This window comes from Ceratotherium simum, chromosome 38, assembly GCF_057802395.1.
Source record: "Ceratotherium simum simum isolate JZ-2026a chromosome 38, ASM5780239v1, whole genome shotgun sequence".
Lineage (NCBI taxonomy): Eukaryota > Metazoa > Chordata > Mammalia > Perissodactyla > Rhinocerotidae > Ceratotherium > Ceratotherium simum.
The window spans coordinates 10,080,531-10,100,049 of record NC_141937.1 but is presented as its reverse complement, the minus strand read 5'-3'; the positions used below and the strand labels follow the sequence as shown (position 1 = coordinate 10,100,049).

The 19,519-nt window shown below is 47.9% G+C and overlaps 1 protein-coding gene across 3 annotated transcripts in view; it reads left to right on the top strand.

The window, feature by feature from the left end:
• Nucleotides 1-19,519, top strand: part of SYNJ2 (synaptojanin 2) — a 97,531-nt gene that overhangs the window by 37,970 nt on the left and 40,042 nt on the right. For all 3 annotated transcript variants that reach the window (XM_014795483.2, XM_004440708.3, XM_087425090.1), the window contains exons 4-6: nucleotides 757-982; nucleotides 8,112-8,195; nucleotides 16,733-16,794. In XM_014795483.2, the coding sequence (XP_014650969.2) occupies nucleotides 757-982; nucleotides 8,112-8,195; nucleotides 16,733-16,794 (372 nt within the window). The remainder of the gene's footprint in view (nucleotides 1-756; nucleotides 983-8,111; nucleotides 8,196-16,732; nucleotides 16,795-19,519) is intronic.

Sequence of the window (19,519 nt, the reverse complement as noted above, 5' to 3'; positions counted from 1 at the left end):
GAGGGTTGTTTCAAGGATGAAGTGAGCTAATCCACCCCAAAGCACTTACAGTGGTGCTCGGTGCACTGGATACACGTTGGCTGTGTTCCCCACCATTATCATCATGGACACCAGGAGTCTCCAGAGGCCCAGAACAATCCACCCACCGCCGATGGGGAGGAAATACTGGAACTTCCCTTCAGCTTTATTTTCATCTCATCCTTTTTTATTTATTTTGGGTTGCTTTGTAATGCTCTCATTATATTCCCCTCATGGGATGGGTATATAATTTAAATAAGCATGCATATATCTAATATGATTATTTTTTTCGTTGTCATTTTATCATTTATTATTATTATTTAATCGCAAAGCATATGATTAATTTTTTTACTGATGGGATTTATAATTTAAAAATGTGGAGGCCACGGGTCTAAATGGAGGCATCTCTGAAATTCCCTGAAAGGCCCATGATGAGCTCACACTCCACACGTGGCTTTCAGCCTCTGATACTGACAGCCCTGAAGTAGCTCTGGGAAAGGACTCCTTCCCTTTCCTGCTGCTCACCTCTCAGTGGCCCTGCTGACTGGGGTCTTTCAGAAGCCCATGAGTGTCCCCAGCCGCGTGCCCCACGTGCAGGGTTCACGGGGAGCTGTGTGCATCCACTTCATCCTGAGTGGGATTGCCAGCCCCACGGTGGCTCATCCCTACCTGCTTTGGGCAGAGTGTTTCCTGGAGGATGGGAGGTGACCTGAGTCTCTGTGGGGCTCTATTTTACAGGAACCAGCTGCTGCACGTGCCGCTGAGGCAGCACCAGGTGAGCTGCTGTGACTGGCTGCTGAAGGTCATTTGCGGGGTGGTGGCCATCCGCACGGTGTACGCCTCGCACAAGCAGGCCAAGGCCTGCCTCATCTCTCGCATCAGCTGCGAGCGTGCCGGCGCTCGCTTCTACACCCGTGGCGTCAACGACGATGGCCATGTGTCCAACTTCGTGGAGACGGAGCAGGTCAGTGCCCAGGCCGGTCTGTGGCCTCTAGTGGTTCAGAGTGGAGACAGCTCGGGCAAACGTGTTTCCCTTTGAGGGGTATGAGGCAGTTTCTGATGATCGTGACTATTCTAATATTATTCTAATAGTAGAACAGAATGTGTAGTTGGGGCTCTGCCTGCAAATGTGGCCTCTGGTTTGCATGGTGTATCTTTTTTGATTCACTTCTCATGCTGGGAAAGTGTTTACTTGAGATATTTTCAGCTAAAAGGAAGCAGGAATTTTTGCCATGGTCATGAAGGGTGGCAGTTATTCAGAGAGCAGCTGATGGATGAACCAGTAGGATTTGAAAATCTTTTTAAGACAAAAATAAGTAGATCAATACTGGAAGGATGAGAGAAGAAACAATTATTTTTCACTCAAATCAACCAAAACTTCACCCTCGTAGCCGGAATTAGCACCTGGGCGTTGTGAAATCTGCATATTAAGCAGCAGTGGCTTTCAGCTCCCATGGAATATAACCATCTGCTTAATTTCTCATTGATTTCTTTTTTCTAAATTCTGTTCTCATTCCCAGAAATGCTGTCTTACAACTGTTTTTTCTCTAACTTGCAATCTGTAGGATAATGCCGCCGTGTAGACCAACAGGTGTGATAAATGGCAGGAAAGGACCACCCCATGAAAGGCACAGGTGCAATATTGCTGTGGGCATCGGGCTGCAGACGGCCTGTGTTCATTTAGTGGTGACGTCCTCTGCGTCCCCTCCTTGACATGCAGCTGTGAGAGGTGTTTCCTACGAGGGCTTTAGCCAATTTAATTCAGCACAGATTTGAGCAGCCGCCTTCCGTGTGTGAGCTGCTGCCTGCTTGCCTTTCAGAGGCACAGAGGTGAGGAGGGTGCTCTTGGGGTCAGACGCCGAGGGGGAGCATTTGGAACAAGAGCCTTAAGATGAGGGGCCATTGCTTGCCTGCGACTTCTGCTCACACTGTCTGCTTTCCTGGATATGGACGAAGCTGGTAAATATCTGGTTAAAAATGACGGAGAAAAAATGTGGCCCTCAAATGGAGACTATTTTCCTTTTTGTTGCTGGGTGTCTGCAGGATGGAAATTACTTCCTTTTGTTGTCATGCCCGCCTTCATTAACACAGTGTTTCTGCTTGTGTTATTAGCTTTTGAACCATTGGATTCATTCAACAAATTGTTATTTTTTATCGCCTGCCATGGGCTGGGTGCCGTGCTGGGAACTGGGGGCCAAAAGTGCAAAGAATATTTGTACAAATCAAATACCGGAGAGCCTGAACCTGGTAACTGAGCCAGATGCAGGAGTTCACCAGCGGACGGCCCCGAGCGAGCCCCTGCAGCTCAGCTCATTCTGCGTCCAGCCCTTGCACAGATCATACCTTGCTTGGTCCTCTTGTTGGGTGCTCTCTGGATTTTTGCATTTCAACCAGCTTTTTAAAAAATTGGGGTCTCACCTACTGTATCTTATAAGAAATTGGAAAATCAACTGCCCTCCATGTCACTATCCTTTCCTAAGAGAGAGGGCATTTTAACGCTGAAAATGCAAGAGGACTGTAGTAGTTTCCTCGGGCTGCTCTAACAAAGTACCACAAACGAGGTGGCTTAAAACAAATGTCTGTGAGAAATTTATTGTCCTGGTTCCGGACGCTAGAAGTCTGAAATCACAGTGCTGGCCGGGCTGTGCTCTCTGAAGGCTGTAGGGGAGGATCCTTTCCTGCGTCTTCCAGCTCCTGGTGGTCCAGCTCGTGGCAGCATCACTCCAGTCTCTGGCTCCATCTCACATGGCATCTCCTCCCTGTGTGTCTCTGTCTCCTTTTATAAGCATAGTCATACTGGATTAAGGTCCCACCCCACTCCAATATGACCCCATCGCAACTAACTGCATCTTCACTGACACCGTCTCCAAAGAAGGTCACATTCCGAGGTGCTAGGGGTTAGGACTTCAACATATCTTTTTGGGGGACACAATTCCACCTGTAACAAGGACATAATCTGATGTTAAAGAACTACGCTTTAAAAGTAGTACATTTGGCTTTATGAAAAATCTCCTTGTCTTTGCTTTTCTCATTTTTCTGCAGACTAGGGTTGGAGTCTTTGCTCTGGTTGTTTCATCTCCGTGTGCCCAGTTTACTTGCTCGGGCTTAGAGGCAGGGACCTTGTCCCCTCCTACACCTTGTGGCCAGCCCAGCAAGGCCTTAGAGATACCAACAGCCTACGCCTACACTCCTGGGTCCTATAGCCTGGTGCTATTTAAATGGCCTCCCTTCTCGGGACTTGGGGGGGATTTCTTCCCGTAGCCTTTGTGGTCTTCCTGGTTTGTGTTTTTCCTCCCTTTCCTCCTCCGGGCTCTGGATCAGACAGTGCTGCTCTCTCGATGAAGCTCTCACCCCGACCTTGCTCCCAGAAGCAGCAGATGAGCTGATGGGCAGCTGGACACACCCATCTGCTGTCCACCCAGAGATGGCAGGCAGCTGTGAACACAAACCCCGCCCAAACCATGAGATTGCAACTTAACCCCACGGTGATTTCTTTTTACCAGACGCGCACCGTGGCAGGAGGGTCGTGGCCTTGCACCCAAAGCAGTTCTTTGTGGGGCGCGTACATTTCAGGCTGCTCTGGAAAGACCACATGCTCTCTGCTGTGGGAAGTAGGAGCCCAGGATGATTCACGCCATCACAGCCCCCAGACAGTGTGACCACGATGGCACAGGGGGAAGGCGACCACCAGGGAAGGGGAGGAGTCAGTTCCTAGGGCCGATTCCAGGGGTGTCCTTGTTGGTAACATGGAAGCAAACCCTGAGCCCCTCGAGTTTGATGGTGAGCCTGCCAGGTGGGGTCGCAGCAGGAACAAGACAGATGGGCTGGCCCTCGCAGGCAGGCAGCTTTGCCTTCCCAGGGTTGCCTCCCACAGTCAGTGCTCAGCTTCGAGACTCCCACCTGGAGAGAGATGGGAAAGACAGCAGAGCAAGTGAGGGCAGGAGAGATCTGTGTGCTGGAAGACAGTGCAAGGTGGGAGGAGCAGAGGGGGAGGAAGACACAGATGAAATTGAGGAGGGCAGTGAAGGCGCATGCTGCCTTTGGAAAGCATCCTGCTGAGGGACGCCCCAGAATACCTACGGGACTGGGCATGGTCCCGATGGGGAATCCTCCCTTCCTGGAAGCCAGCTCCAGGTAGTGTCTACTGTAGGAGCATCATCCCCTTTTCTAAACTGCTTACGGAGGCAGGATGAGCAGAGATGGCTGGAAGGAAGCAGCTGCTCCCAGAGAACGAGAAACTTGCATTGCTTCCACTTACAGCAAGAGAGCCACTTGCTCTCTGTCTCTGGGATCGTGGGATGTTTTTATTTGTGGTGCTTTGTAGCAACAGAGGTGCTTAGGTTGATCTAAGTTGTTTTCTTGTTTAACACACAAATCTTTCTCTAAGTGGAATATGTACTTACTAGTGTTCCTGCCGAGCAGCAGCTATGCCTTCCTCCCCCCTAGCTGCCTGCTGGTGATGGCACTTCTAAGGATACATCGGAGATTGGCGCCACGGGGAGGATGCTCAGCATGCAGGCTTTTGCTGAGCTTGGGGAAGCAGCTCGGGGAAGGGAGGACGCACAGTAAGCGTGAAGGAAACCTACCTGTGCCCCTGTCCATGTTCGCCCAACTAGGACTGCGGTGATCTGATGGGATCCTGGAGAAGTCACTCACGGAGCCCTGCATGTCCTGTTCCCTTGAGCTCGTGGAGCCACGATTGTGAGCCCCTGGTCAGGGTCGTGTCGTGGGGCAGAGCCTGCCCTCAAACGTGCGGCCTTGGTGGCTTTGTTTATGGTGAAAGAACAGATGGTGCATCGCATCCCGTGGCCCTCAAATCAGTGATTCAGTAGACACGGGGGCTGGGGGGCGGGTAGGTCCTTTCAGGTAGCCCATCTTGCCTGCTTCGTGAGCTGACATCTGAAGAACGGGCAGGCTTTGAAACTCGGCCTCCTCACCCGAGAGTGGCAGGAGGAAACTGGTACTGAGCCTGCGGTGGGAAAGAGACTGCTGGGGCAGCTCAGCCCCTCTTGGTGGCTGCCCGCAGGTCACCTCTGGCCCGGACCCCCTGCTAGGGCACTGAGGCTCTCAGACCCAAGCCCTTAGCCTCCTGGGGGTGGATGTCCTGCCGTCAATGCATGCATGGGGGCTGAAGAATTGCCGAGCTGTTGTCATTTGCAAACAAACAAAGGGACTAAGTAAAGAACAAATTGGCAACTGGGCTTCTCCTGAGTGAAACGCCCAGGGAGCCAGAAAAGGAGGTGCTTTCAGCACCATCCACTTCTGCCTGGTTTTAACATTTTTCCTAAGAGGGACAAACAGTCTTTCTCCTCCAAGGCAGGCTGTGTGTGTGAACGCACGCACGTATGGGGGTGTTTTGTGTGTGTGTGTGTGCGCTTTTGTGTGTATGGTATGTTATGTGCATGCAGGTGTGTGTATTGTGTCGTGTGCACACACGTATATGTCGCATGTGCATTTGTGTGGTGTGTGTGTGTGCACGGGTGTGTGTGCAGGTGCAGAGTCACCTCAGTCTCCCCGGGAGGAAGCCTTAAGTCCTTTCAGCTCTGCTCTGAGTCACACCTGGGGGCTGGCTCTGCAGCCGTGACTCACCACACTGAAAAACAAAACCCCAAAAGTCCCCTCTGTCTGCCAAAAGATAAATATCTGGCTATTGAAGATAAGGCCAATGATTAGTCCAGGGAGGTTAGGATGACTGTGCATGTCCTCCCAAGAATGCAGGCTTGCAAAGAATTGGTTTGCAAACACCTCATCCGGAAATCCTAGTTCAGCAAAAAGCCTTTTAGATAAAAGTGTATTTATGCAGTCACGAGGCTTCCTGCTTTGTCCCTTTCTCTTTGTGGTCGTAGAGTTTCTGCTCCCACCACTCCATGAGAGGGGCTGCTCAGGGTTGCCAAGTGCAGGGGCTCCCAGGCCTGGCCTGGCCTCGCCGTCACGTGGCCTTGGTGGACTCCCTCCTTCCCGAAATGCCTTGCTGGTCTCCCTCCCCTCTCTTGTCTGTGCTGTCCTGGATTAGACCCTCTTCGTGCAGTGCTCTGAGCCCTGCCCAGTCTTTTCTCCGTCCTCTGCAGGGCGGAGGGGTAGCGAGTTCCCAGCCTGAAGAGAACAGAGGCCTGCCCCTCGCCAGGATCACCCTGCTTCATTTACTCCTCCCTCTGTGACTGGGTGACATAACTCCATCGAGAGAGAGGGAAACTGAGGCTGAAAGTGGCTAAGGAACGTATCCAGGGTCATCCTGCTGGGTAATGGGAGTTGGCACATGGAAGCTGGACCCAGGCTGGTGTCCCAGAGCGCAGTGCCCACCTGCTTTCACTCTCCATCCTGCCTCTCCTCCCCCGGGGACCTCAAATGCCCTCTGTTAAAATTACCTCTGTGAGGTGAGGCACTGCATCTCCCACTAGCATTAAAACCTATGTTCTTTAGCCCGGAAAAGAAAGCACCGTAAATCCCTCACTAGTGTTTAATGACCAGGTTTGTCCTATCACCTTGGGAACAAGGAAGGTGGTCCTGATGGTAGGATGGGGACACCGAACTAGAATATTTTCACGTGGGAGGGAGGAGTGGAGAAATTTGGAGGCATCTTTTCTTCTGGCCCCAGGGGTGGGGGCTGGAGCACTGGGACTGCCCCTTGGTGTTTTCTGAAGCTGGTCCTGTGCAAGTTGCAACTCAAGAGGATTGTGGTCTCATGCTGGAAGTAGTGCAATTAACATGTGTTAATTAAAGTGAAGAGTAATAGTTCCTTAGCTTAAATCAGATCCTGGGCACTGTTGAAGAGTTGCCTTTATAGAAAGATGTTGGCTGAGTTGGTTGCTTTCTCAGCATTCTGGACCTGTGCAAGTCACACCTGCCACTGGGTCTTATGCACTTAATCTCATTGTAGCCAACTATGCCTGCAGTAGTTTAAATAATCTGCTACTTTCTTCTCTTTTTGTCAGTTGAATAATGGAGAGTAACAAATTGGCTGCTAGTCAATATCTAGAAACAGACAACAAATTCTTAACCCAGTGCTTTTTTCCTTTGGGGATTAAAGGATAGAATTTCAGCTCAACAACATAGCCACAGGCCCATGGAATTCCTGTAGTCCAGGGAACCTCCGGGTCTGATGTTCAAGTCCTCCACTGCAGAATTACTAATGCATGTGTTATCTGAGCGTGATCTAGCTGCCTGGAAAGCTACCCTGTAAGGGAGCAGGCTGGTAAGAAATGGAAAGGACCAGCAGCATCGCCCAGGCCGGCCTTGGCAGGCCAGGGTAGAGTTACTCAGATCAAGGGCAGCGCATCTGATAACTGCCACAGCCTCCCCCTCGTGATGCTCAGGACTGTACTTTTTGTCCTTTTAAAACTCCCTTGCACTACATTTCAGTGGGGGCCAGCAGGCAGATGGGGAGTTGGTGCACTCTGAAATAATTGTGTGTGCGGATGGAGGAGGAGAAATATTCTTTAACGTGTAAGTTTCATCTGCTTCTATGCAGGTGCTATCACGCTAGAAGCGTGTGGAAGCTGTGTTGTGTTGACTTAGTGGCGTGTTCAAGAACACGGTGGCATAAGGTCAGGACTGGCTACAGGTTCAAATCAAGTCTTGGCTTGCCTTGTCAAGTAGAGGCCTGACCAGTGCAGACAACTAGATCTTTGGGCTGTGGCTTGTTCATTTCATTCAGTCCTTTTCCAGTCACTCCCTGCTACTTGGCTGTTGACCAGGTGAACATAGAGGGATTAAGAAAGATCTTAGTTAAATCCCAGAGCGCATTTGCTTCTGTTCCTAACATGGGGTGGGGGGCCATTGCTGGGTTTTGAGGGAGCTTGGCAAGGTGGTGCAAATTCCCTGCGAGCTGCAGCAGACCCTGGGAGAGCCCGCGTCTGCTCTGGACTCCTCGGAGGCGGGTCGGCAGCCAGCATGCCCATGAGTGCACTGGGCCGGCCTGTGGGTCACAGAGTAGCCCAGCCACGCTGGGGACAGGCGCAGAGGGCGCTGGAGTCGCCGTCTGCCCTTCATTCCTGCTGGTGTCGGGTCTCAGGAGCCAGATCCCATTACCCAGCCCCAGGACGTTCGATTTCATTGAAGAATACTTTTCCCTTTTATGTTTCCCTCTGGTGCAGACGATTTACATGGATGATGGAGTGTCGTCTTTTGTCCAGATCAGAGGCTCGGTTCCGCTGTTTTGGGAGCAGCCAGGGCTTCAGGTAGGTAATAAAAAAAGTATGTCCACTTGTGTCATTGTTCACCCTGCCTTGGCTTCTAAACAGCTGTGGTTTGTTTCTTTTAACCATGTTTCTTTCATGGCACAGTTTCTGGTCTTAGTCCTCGGCCCAGTTGTATTGAGCTGAGCTGTCAAAATGTGTGCAAGTGTGTGCAGTGTTTATACAGAAACATGTACATTGTGTGTAATTTTCTGATCATGAGCTCGCCGTTGATGCAGGTGAAGTGGGAAGGTCTTTGCTGATAAGTGAACCACAGTGTAATTGAGTAGAATCACCTTAAGTTAGACGCCAAGTTCAGTGTATTGAAAACGTGGCCAAAGATTTTTTTTGAGAGCCGTGACTGTCCTAGAGGGCTGTGAGAGGTTCTCGGGGTCCTGGTGGCCGTGCAGCAGGTCTGGCCTCTGGAGGTGCCTGTTGTGGGGCCACGTGAGAATTGCACAGAGCTTTCTTATGATTTCTAAAAATACACCTTGCCATCCCAAACAGGGCTCTGGTCAGTGCCAGAGGTATTTGGCGTTCTGGCTCCTGGGACAAGTTCAGGGTGTAGTGCCGTGTCCCAAGAACACATTTGTCGTCAATGGAACACACGCTGCCTCATTCAGTGAGTCCCTACCCAGGGGGTCACGGGCGAGTGAACTCGAGATTCCTCAACACCGGTCCTGGATCCTCCTCCCTGGCCGGAGGGAGTGCTGGTGCACTCAGAAGACCTCTCTGCCGTGGCGTCTGTCACGTTGGCTCTTCTTACCCAGGGCTCTGTGTGATGGCGGTCGGGTCATCAGCCAGTGGCTGAAGAGGCTCAGGGCCATCTGCCAGGTTCTTGGAGTGTTTGCCCTTGACTTGACCCAGTGTCAGCAGTAGACACTTTGTCCTCATGCTGCATGTCATCGTGCTGCAGTTGACAGCCATGGAAAGGAACCATGTCAGTTCTTCGAGTGAGATGGATGGATGGGGATCTCATTTAGGCTCTGACTTCTGTAGATGAAAAAAAAAAGCTTTATTAACATTCAGTCTTTCCATTAGAAAGGAACAACTAAGATGTTTGAGGATGGCTGGTGGCTTTAAGTGATGGCATAGAGAAGCACTCCTGAGGATAATTATAACGTGGAAAATTCCTCTGGAGTTCATCCCAAAAGAGTTATTTTTTTTTAAACAGCTGTACTGAGATATAATTTACATACCATAAACTTCACCCATTTCAAGCATACAGTTCAATGGTTTTCAGTGCATTTCCAGAGTTGTGTAACCATCACCATAATCTAATTTTAGAACACTTTTATCCCTGCTAACAAACCCTGTAGCCGTCAGTGGTCACTCTCCATTCCCTCCCAGCTCTCCCAGAGCCCTAAGCAACTATTAGTCTACTTTCTGTCTCTGTGGATTTACTTGTTCTGGACATTCCAACAGGGTTCTTGAAATTCGATTTTCTTTAGATTTAGAGTTTTCCTTCTGAGAGTTCTGGAGCTCTGCATTTAGAAGAATAAAAAGTGAAGATCATGGGCCGGCCCTGTGGCTTGGTGGTTAAGTGCGTGCGCTGCGATGCTGGCGGCCCGGGTTCGGATCCCGGGTGCGCATCGAGGCACCACTTCTCTGTCCATCCTGAGGCCGAGTCCCACATACAGCAACTAGAAGGGTGTGCAGCTATGACATACAACTATCTACTGGGGCTTTGGGGGCAAAAAATAAAATAAATAAAATCTTTAAAAAATAAATAAATAAATAAATAAATAAAAAGTGAAGATCAAATGAGTAGAGTGCAAAAAGAAAAGAGGGAGCCCATGTTATATTTCATGTGAAAATTTGTAAGAAAGCCAAAAACTGGGGGCTGATCATGGTAGCCTTAGAATTTGGGAAGGACCCTTTGAAATCCATCCGTTTCACCCAGTCACCCAGTTCAGGGGTCATTCTTCCAGGATCTGTGAGAGGCTGACCTCCAGACACTGAGCTCAAGGCCACGATTTGGGATGGCTGTGTTATTAGCCAGTTCCTCCTTGCATTGCGCACTGTTTGTGCACAGGGTGTTTGGGGACACTCCAGAGTAAGTCTGATTCCTCAGACCTTTGAGAAGGATGCTCATGGCTCTCCCTTTCTCCATTTTGTCTTCTCTAGGACTTTCTAGCTCCTTAGGGCGTCTTCTGTCATATTTCTAGGACTCTCCATGTTCTGGTCTCCCCCTTCTAAAAACAAAGCAAAACTCATTCATCATTTTCGTGTTTAATTTTGGTCCCCAGCTTAACCCTCCTGATGCTCCAGATGTAGCCTGACCCTGCCCTGGAGCAGCTGTCCCCCGATCTGACACAGACGGTGTCCATGGAACCTGGTGGCTCACTTTTTAGCAACTATAGCCTCTTTCAGATTCATAACACTTGTGCTTCTCCAGGGCCCCCATGGTTCTTCAAAATAAGTTTCAAAAGGCTTCAGTGTTCATTAATCTTATTAAGGATTTGCTAACCTTTGGGTCTAATACTCATGTTTATCCTCTAGATACCATCCATCAGCAAAGACAGATTAGGTCATCTTCATCAAAGAGGGCAGCTTTCAGTGGTGGTCCACAGTCACCCTACCTGAACTATCGATAGCAAGCCTGAGGATTGATTCTGGTTGTTTTTCTCCATTTTGAGCTTTTCCCTTTCCTTCTGCACTCACATGAGATGAAAAATGCAAAGATTTTTGGGTGAACAGCTTGCATTTTAAGTTGCAATGTTGCACCCTCTTGAGGCTGCCCCAGGGAACCCATGAGCCCTGCCAGGGATGGGGCCACGCAGAGAGGACTGTGGGATGATGGTTTGTCTGCACGTTTCCATGGGAATGGTACCTTCATGACAAACTCCTGGATCCTGACACCATTTCTAGCAACAATATGCCTTTAACAATTTCATCTTTACCATGTAAATAGGTTTGCAGTTTATAAATAGCGACATTGAAATTTTACCCTTAAAGCTAATTGCTCTCCTGGTATAGTTATGGAGTATATTTTTTATATACTGTTAGTCTGTTGAAGATTTCACTCCACCTGTCACTTTAGAATCTTCCTCCCCCGTAACATGCATATATAGACTCATGTCTTGTAAAGGTTGAGGTAGGTCTGTGTTTTGAAGGTTCCTGTGACTCAGCCAGCTGGAGGAGGATGCAAAGTAATTAGTCCTCTCTGCTGCTCCCACGTTGCCTGCGTTCGCCACCTCCTTGTCAAGGGCTGTTTACTAAGCGCTTGGATGCATGGCACTGTGTGTGCTCATTTGTGTGATGTACAACCAGAATGTGGATGTGGGATGGCTTGTAGCACAACAGTTTCAAAGAGAATGAAGAGGTTTGGGTGAGAGGAAAAATACTTATCATGAAAATCAACTGAAGCCAAGATAAAATTGCACGCGCAGTGCAGGCTGTGGGTCTTGTGTGCTTACATGAAGGTCCTGAGCTTATCAGCCACCATCACAGAGAGAAACAAGGTTGCAAGGCAGCCTGTCACGTGATCCAGAGCATAAACTTTGACGTTATACTGACCTGGGTTCCAGTTCAGGTTCTGGCTCCCCCAGTTAGGAACCATATACTTTTTTTTTTTGGGGGGGTGAGGAAGATTGGCCCTGAGCCAACATCTGTTGCCAATCTTACTCTTTTTGCTTGAGGCAGATTGTCCCTGAGCTAAGACCTATGCCCGTCTTCCTCTACTTTGTATGTGGGACGCCACCACAGCATGGCTTGATGAATGGTCTAAGTCCACGCCTGGGATCTGAACCTGCAAACCCCAGGCAGCTGAAGCCGAGCATGCAAACTTAACCACTATACCACGAGGCCAGCCACAGGAACCATATACTTTTGAGAAGTTTTTATCTCAAAGAAAAACTTCTTAACTCAAAAAAAATGTTCTTATCTCAAAAAAAAAAGCTGAGAAGCATTTATCTTTGCTAAGCCTTAGTTTACTGTTCTGTAAAATGGGGTTAACAGTACCAAACTCAAAGGTTATGGAGAGAATTAAATATCATAATGTATATTAGAATTTAGCATGGTATCTAGAAAGCACTCAAAAATGGTAGCTGTTAATATTGTTATTAACATGAATAAATTATAACATCTAGGAGACAAGAACACAAGTTGCATTAGGAGACTCATGGCTCTTTGCATCTTGTGAGTGGATTTAGAGTTTCCCCCTAAGTCCCCATGAGGACACTGTGAGGTGTAGTGATGGTGTCCTCATATCTCCCTATCACAAGGACTGGTCTCCTAGGCTGTTGCATCTCCCAGCCCTCAGAGACACCCCAGAGTAAGACCTTTATTTGTCTCATACTCATTGAGCATCTGTGGGTACATGAGGGCACGACATCAGATATAGCCCCTGCCTTCAGGGAGGAGGGGACAGGACATGACAGTGTTGTGTGAATAGAGCCCAAGAGAGAGGAAGACCAAGACCCTGTGGCAGCTCTGGAGAGGGCTGGCTCACCCAGGCTGAGGGGTGGGTGTCTGAGCTGACTTGGGAGGGACAGGACGGAGTCACCCAGGGAAGGAAGGCAGCCTTTGCAGAGAGAGCCACAGAGGCAGATGTTGCAACCCCTGAGATCATGGCAAATCCAGAGAATCACGCTGGCTTGGCTGCTTGCAGTCCTAGGCGTGGGGGACATGGCAAGAGGTGAGGCTAGAGAGGCAGACAAGGGCCAGATCAAGACGGGCTTTTTATGTTATACTAAGGAATTTACATTTTACCCCAGCTAAAGGAGTGGTACCCAAACTTTGCTGCACATTAGAATCACCTGGGCAACTTATAAAACTCCTGACATCCAGGTCTCATGCCATCCCAATTAAATCACAATGTCTGGGGGTGGGAGTCAGGCATCTACTTTTTGAAGACCCCTAGATGACTCCAATGAACTTGGAGCTGGGAAGAGATGCACGCACAATCAGCTCGTGAGCTGGTTGGAGCCGCCTCCAGCACACACTGGACCACTGCATGAAGGGTGGAAACCTCCAGGGGAGGGTGACATGATTCGACGTAAGTGTAACAGGTTTTAGTTTGGAGGGAGAAGATGGAAAGTAAGGACACCAGATGGGACAGTTGCAGTGATCCAGATGAGAGATGCTGGCAGCATCTGGGTGTGAGGCGAGAGATTCAGAGATGTCTTTGTGATTGTGGGACTCATTCAAGTGCTGGTGCAGACTCTCCTTCGACTAACGCAGCCAGGAGTTCTCTAGACTTGGGTTGTTCTCATGGCCAACTCCCAAGGCTCCGTCTGTAGTCTATAGCAGTGAACTCGACTCTAGACAGGAGAGGTTGGCCAAGGGTCCGCCTGGCCAGGGGGAGGAGGCTGGGTGAAGGAGAAGGAGAGGAGACTAAAAATAGCAGTGGTGGTCAGTCCAAGTGTGCTGGTGCCAGCAGTGGTTTCTTTCCAGCCCCTGACTGAAGCTCCTTCTTGAGGCTTCTGACACACGGTGGCCTCAGGACTAGGTGACACTAGAGAGGAGAGATGCGGGTCAGTGTCAGAGCGGGACGGGGGTAGGGGGGACGCGAGGCCTAAGCAGCCAGACTAAAGAGATGATGGAGGAAGGGTGACCTCTCCTGAGAGAATGTGCAAGGCCCCACTTCTGCCCCCGGCCCTGTCCACTTCAGGAGGTGGGGGGACACAACCTGCGGCCATGATGCCCAAGGAAGCAGCCCTGGGCAGGCTGGGCCTGGTCACAGGGTGCCCTGTGGCTGGACAGGTGTGGACACAGCCCCCTGAGCTCGTTTCCCCGCTTCCTTATCCCCTCAGGCATTTGCAACTTGAGCGAACGGGGGATGGAGGAAGAAGTTGGAACCAGCACTTCTCAAAGTTTAGCGTGTGTGCGCGTGCATACACGTGTGTGCACGTGTGTGCAGGAATCACCTGGAGGGCTTGTTAAAACACAGATTCCTGCTTGTTCTCAGTACACAGGGGCACAGTTTCTGTCTGATTAATTTGCACCTGTTATGTAGACCTGTTAGAAACCTTGAAGTGTGCTTCTAGGTCTTTCCTAGAGTGATCCCAGTTGGGTGGGAATCATCCAACGCAGGGAATGCAGGGACCTCCGTCTCCTTCCCAGAACCGTGTTGACTCGGGGTGTCTGGGTGTGCTCACTAACTCAGGCCTGGACTGGTTATGGAATTTTTATAATGGGAGGAATTTGGAGCCCAGAGATTGGACACTCCTGAGTCCCGTCATCTGTGACTGAAATTTCTACCTGTTTAGGAGAAGAAACTTTAGGTTATGACTCAGGGAGAGACAGTTAGACGTGTCCAGGAAGAGAACTTGTCATGACTAAAACCCAGGCTTCTGAGCCCTGAACTCTGGTTTCTCTAGTCTCCTCTTTCTGTGTTCCCATGGGAACGATTCTAGAAACAGCTGCGGCTTATCCCTGAGGCCAGGGGAGATTTCTTGTGATGACTGACAGACTGACATGGAGCAAGCAGCCCCTTCTCTTGGGTTTGAGCCTTCGGGAATATCAGAGTGTGCCTGAGAGGGGCATAGATCCACTTTCCTCCAGCACCTTCCTTGTAAGTTCAGAAGAAAGACAGAGCTGACTTGCCTTGGAGAGTAGGGTGGAGCAGTCTTCTCAGAACTCAGGGCTGTGAAAGCTTTTGGAATTAAGTATCTTGCAGGTGTTGATGGCCATCGGGAAAGGAGGGCAGAGTAAGCACAAAATGAAGATGTTTTGGTTGAGCCTTTCTTGGGAGCTCGCAAGGTTTCTTAGGACTAAAAGGGATTTGGGACTTTATTTGTAGAATCATTTAGATGTGCAAACCTAATCCCAGTAATGTCTAAATCTATTGCTGAGAAACCAGTTTTCTAGATGGATACTTTCCTCAGGTGTGAAGAGGGGCAGATGTATTCATACTCAGTAATAATCACATCTGATGTGGATGGATCTAATGACACCGCTTTTACAATGCTCAATAACAAGCAAGACTAAACAGTACATTTTAAAAAACGTTTTGTCTTGAAATAATTTCAGACCTACAGAAAAGTTGTGAGACCAGTAGAGAGAAATCCCATTTGTCCTCTACCCAGAGTCACTAAATGTTAGCATCTTGCCACATACGCATATGCCATTATTTTGTGAACCATTTGGGAGTAAGTTGCATATATCATATATCTTCTTAATATGTCGGGATGTTTTTCCGGAGAGCAAATATATTCTCTTATATCACCACGGTTTAAGTGCATATTTAGGAAATTTAACATTGACACAATACTTTAATCTGCAGTGCATATTCTAGATTTATCAATTGTCTTAGTAATGTCTGTCATGACACCCCTTCCCCTTCAGGCCAGGATCACATCCTGCATTTAGTTGTCACATCTCTAGGCTCCTTTAGTCTGGATCAGTTCCTTTGCCTTTCTGTCTCTTGTGACATTGACATTTTGGGAGAGTGCAGGCCTTTTTCTTTAAATCGAATGTGCCTCGTTTGGGGGTTTCCCGGTGTTTCATTATGATCAGGTTCAGGGTATGGATCCCTGACACCACGTCCTTCCAGGGTGTGCCATCTGGAGGCCCACAGTGTCCATCTGTCCCTCTGTAGTGATGTTAATTTTGATCACCTGGGCAAGGTGCTGTTCTGTTTCTTCACTTATAGTTAATATGTTTTTCTTTTCACCTGGTAAGCATCTATGGGAGACTCTGAGATTATGCAAGTATCCTACTCCTCCTCAAACTTTCCCTTAACATTATGATCAATGGATGATTTTTGCTAAACAATTCTTTAGTATGATGGTTATAAAATGACAATTTTCCACCACTTTCTCCACATTTATCTGTTGGTATTCTACTGTAAGGAAGAGCCCTCCCTTCTCCCCCATCCACCTGCCCAGTTATCCACCCACCCATCTACCCATTCACCCACCCACTCACCCATCCATCTATCCACTTGTCCAGCCAGCTCTCATCTGTATAGATTCATGGATTCCTATTTTATTCATCAGGTTATAATCCATTGCTGTCCTTATATAGTTCAATGCTCAAATTGTCCCAGATTTGTCCAGAGAGAGCTCCTTCAAGCTGGCTCTAATAACGATACATAGTTTTAAGTTAGTTTTTTAAACTTCCAGTGTTAAATAGGTAGTTCTAAATAATAAGGCAAATTAGTTTGCAGGTAGTTATAACTCAGATTTGGGGGCAGTCGAGCTCCCTAGAGTTGCAGAGAAGGCTGAGATGTGGTTTGTCTCTCCCCGGTTGGCTTATTTAGCTGCCCCTCTGCACTGTGGAAGGGCTTGCGGATCTGATGTGGGCCTCATGGTCTTACCCTGAAGTTTCTCTTCTGTCTGTGGAAGAATTCCAGCCGGCATGGTCCATGCTGCAGTTGGGACTGGGCTGCAGCAGAGCCAGACTCGGCTTCAGGACCTGAGGTCATGGCCTGGCCTTCCTGAGCTGTGAATGGGCCACGGAGGGGGCCGAGTGGCTGCTGTGTGCAGTGAGAAGCTGATGGTGCTGGCTGGCAGTGAGAAGGGGGAGGGGGAAACAATTGCTTCCTGGGTTCACAGAGCAGGAGACATCACTTGTGTTATTTCTCTTTGCTTTAGGTTGGCTCTCATCATCTGAGACTCAACAGAGGCCTGGAAGCCAACGCCCCTGCTTTTGACAGGTAGGGTTGTCTGACCCCATCCTAAGCCTGTCATCCTTAGGAGTCTTCCTCCCAGACAGCAGCACAGGGGACAGGGTGCAGTGGGAAGGGAGGACCCCAAATCTGGACTCTAAATCTGCCTTTTCCTTTGGTTCTTTATGCGAGAAGGGAGTTTACTTACTTATAAGTAAGAATTTTTACTTACTCTCAGGTTTCCCTGAAGGTTCATTAATAAATGCTCAGGTAACACTTTGCAATTATTTTATCTTATCAGTTTCTTCTTCAGTGAAGCTTTATCCATTTGTCCTGGTTAATAAGTGGTAATCTAAATTATAGGATATTTGTAGCTATTTGTTTTTGTTTTAAAAGTAGTATAGTCCCAGGTTGTAAAAAGTCACAGTATAGAAAGGTATAAAATGAGAAATAAAAGTATTCTTACTCCCAATTCCTACTGGAGATTTTACTATTAGTTTTTTCTGTATCATTCCAGAAAAAATTTTGATATATACATAGTTCATTTTTTAAAACACAAATTGGATCATAACACACTTACTGTTTTGCAACTTGCTTAAGAAGAGCCACTGTTGCTGAACCAGGTTCATTTTGCCTGTCACACAAAAAGCCAATCACTGAGACGATGAGTTTGCTGCAGAGAAAGGGTTTATTCACAAGGCAGCCGAGCGAGGAGACAGGAGAATGAATCTCAAATCTGCCTCCCTGAAAATGGGGATCAGGGATATTTCTGGGATAAAGGGGGGAGGGTGGTCTGAAGTGTGGGGATAGATGATTGAAGGTAAAGAGAAGTGAAGTAATTGATGATCTGCACAAGCGTAGTCAAGCTTCATGGCTCTTCATAGGATGCATGTTCACAAAATGGCGGCATTGCCATGATCTGAGGATGGAGTTTTTGGCTCCCTGACATCTGGAGTTCACCTGTGGGACACCTGCACAGGCCCAGTTGGTGGTCTTGACCAGCCTGAACCGGCCAGGGGTTGACTCTTAGTTCCTGAAAAACAACTCAGGCAGCTATTACCATGGTGCCCCAAGTGTTGGGGGGAAGTTGTCTGTGAGGAACCTAGTAGGAGTCAGATAATATATTGCCTATCTACCTGTCTTTTAAAAATAAACAGCATAGCTAACAATGAGTGGACAAACAACTAAAGACTGCAATTAATAATTGCCAAAAAAACTTCAGTTACTAGCTACCTAATCATTAATGGCTAACTGTCCATAGGTTTCTTCATCGCTAACCTGAACTGTTAGTAATTTGTACTTGAAATAGTTAATAGCTTCTTAAAATATTTGCTTTTTTAATCTAAATACTAATTTAAAAAGTTATCTTAGTGAATGTAATAAAATTCTCAAAGCATAATTTTGAAAATGTTTTAATCATTCCACCTGACGCTTCATTTGGACCTTAAATTTGCTTGCAGCCTTCTTGTTTACTGTAAATCTGCTAACACCAGCCCAGCTGTGCCCCCTAATTAGCATGTTACCAATGGTGAGCTTTTACTGGAAAGAGATGTATAATCTATTAGTGAAAACACTCTTGCCTTTTCCTCAGAACACTATTATTGTGTTGTACACATTGTGCATATAGAGTTCTTTTAGGTGACATTGAGCTATATTAAATGTTCTTAGGAAATAGTCAACATATAACCGAAAATGAAATTCTTCCTGAGCTGACCAGAAGCAAAAGGGAAGGGGCATGCTGGGCTTGTTTCAAAAGGTTCATGTATTTATAAGTTTGTTTTTTTTTTTTCTGAGAAAGATTAGCCCTGAGCTAACATCTGTACCAGTCTTCCTCTACTTTATATATGGGTTGCCACCACGGCATGGCTGACAAGTGGTGTAGGTCTGTGCCTGGGATCTGAACCTGCAAACCCAGGCTGCCAAACTGGAACATGCTGAACTTAACCACTATGCCACGGGGCTGACCCCCCAAAAAATATTTTAAGAACATTTACATAGACTTAAAACTTTTTAAATCCTGTTAGTATATGGTGCGTGTGTGCGTGCATGTGTGTGTGTGTACTCGAGAGAATAAGCTCTCTCTTTTCTCACAAGCCCCTCTTCCCCACATCCATTGGTAAACTTAATCTCTTTGCAAATCATCAAACAACTTTCTGAAACTGTAGTAAGTTCTTTTTCAAGCAGCAACTGCTTAAACTTTTGGCTTACAGTAAGTTTCTTTTTTTCATGCGTTCTAACCATGAAGGTTGACTAGAATTGAGCAGCATTACATTCCCAGTGGAAAGAGCTGCCTGTTCTCATGCTGGTTGTGAACTGTGTTGTCCTCAGTGGGGTTTGGAAGTGAGATCACGTGTTTCTCTAATAGACCATGGTGGAGCGCTGGGGGCTCCCCTGAGCAGCGGGGCTGCCATCACCCCCTAGAAGGATGCCCCAAATCTCTGGGACATCACAGGGCTCTCTCTCAAGAGTTTGAGTTCTTCGATGTATTTAGTCCAGAGTAAATCCCTTCCCCACCCACCCCCACAAATACCCTTTACATTGGTAGTCTTAATACCCACAGCATGCTTGTTTCCCACTGTCAGTGCTGTACTGTTTATCCAGGTTCCTCACTGTGTTCTTTTATCTGCCATCTGTCTGAAGGAAGGGGCTGTTTTAAGCAGCCTCTGGCTGTGACTGCTAGAGGAGGATCTTGTTGCGGAGCGTGGTTGTGAGTTGATGAAAGAATTAACCTTTCACCATTGTGGGACACTGAAGCTCTGCTCCTTCCTCCCTC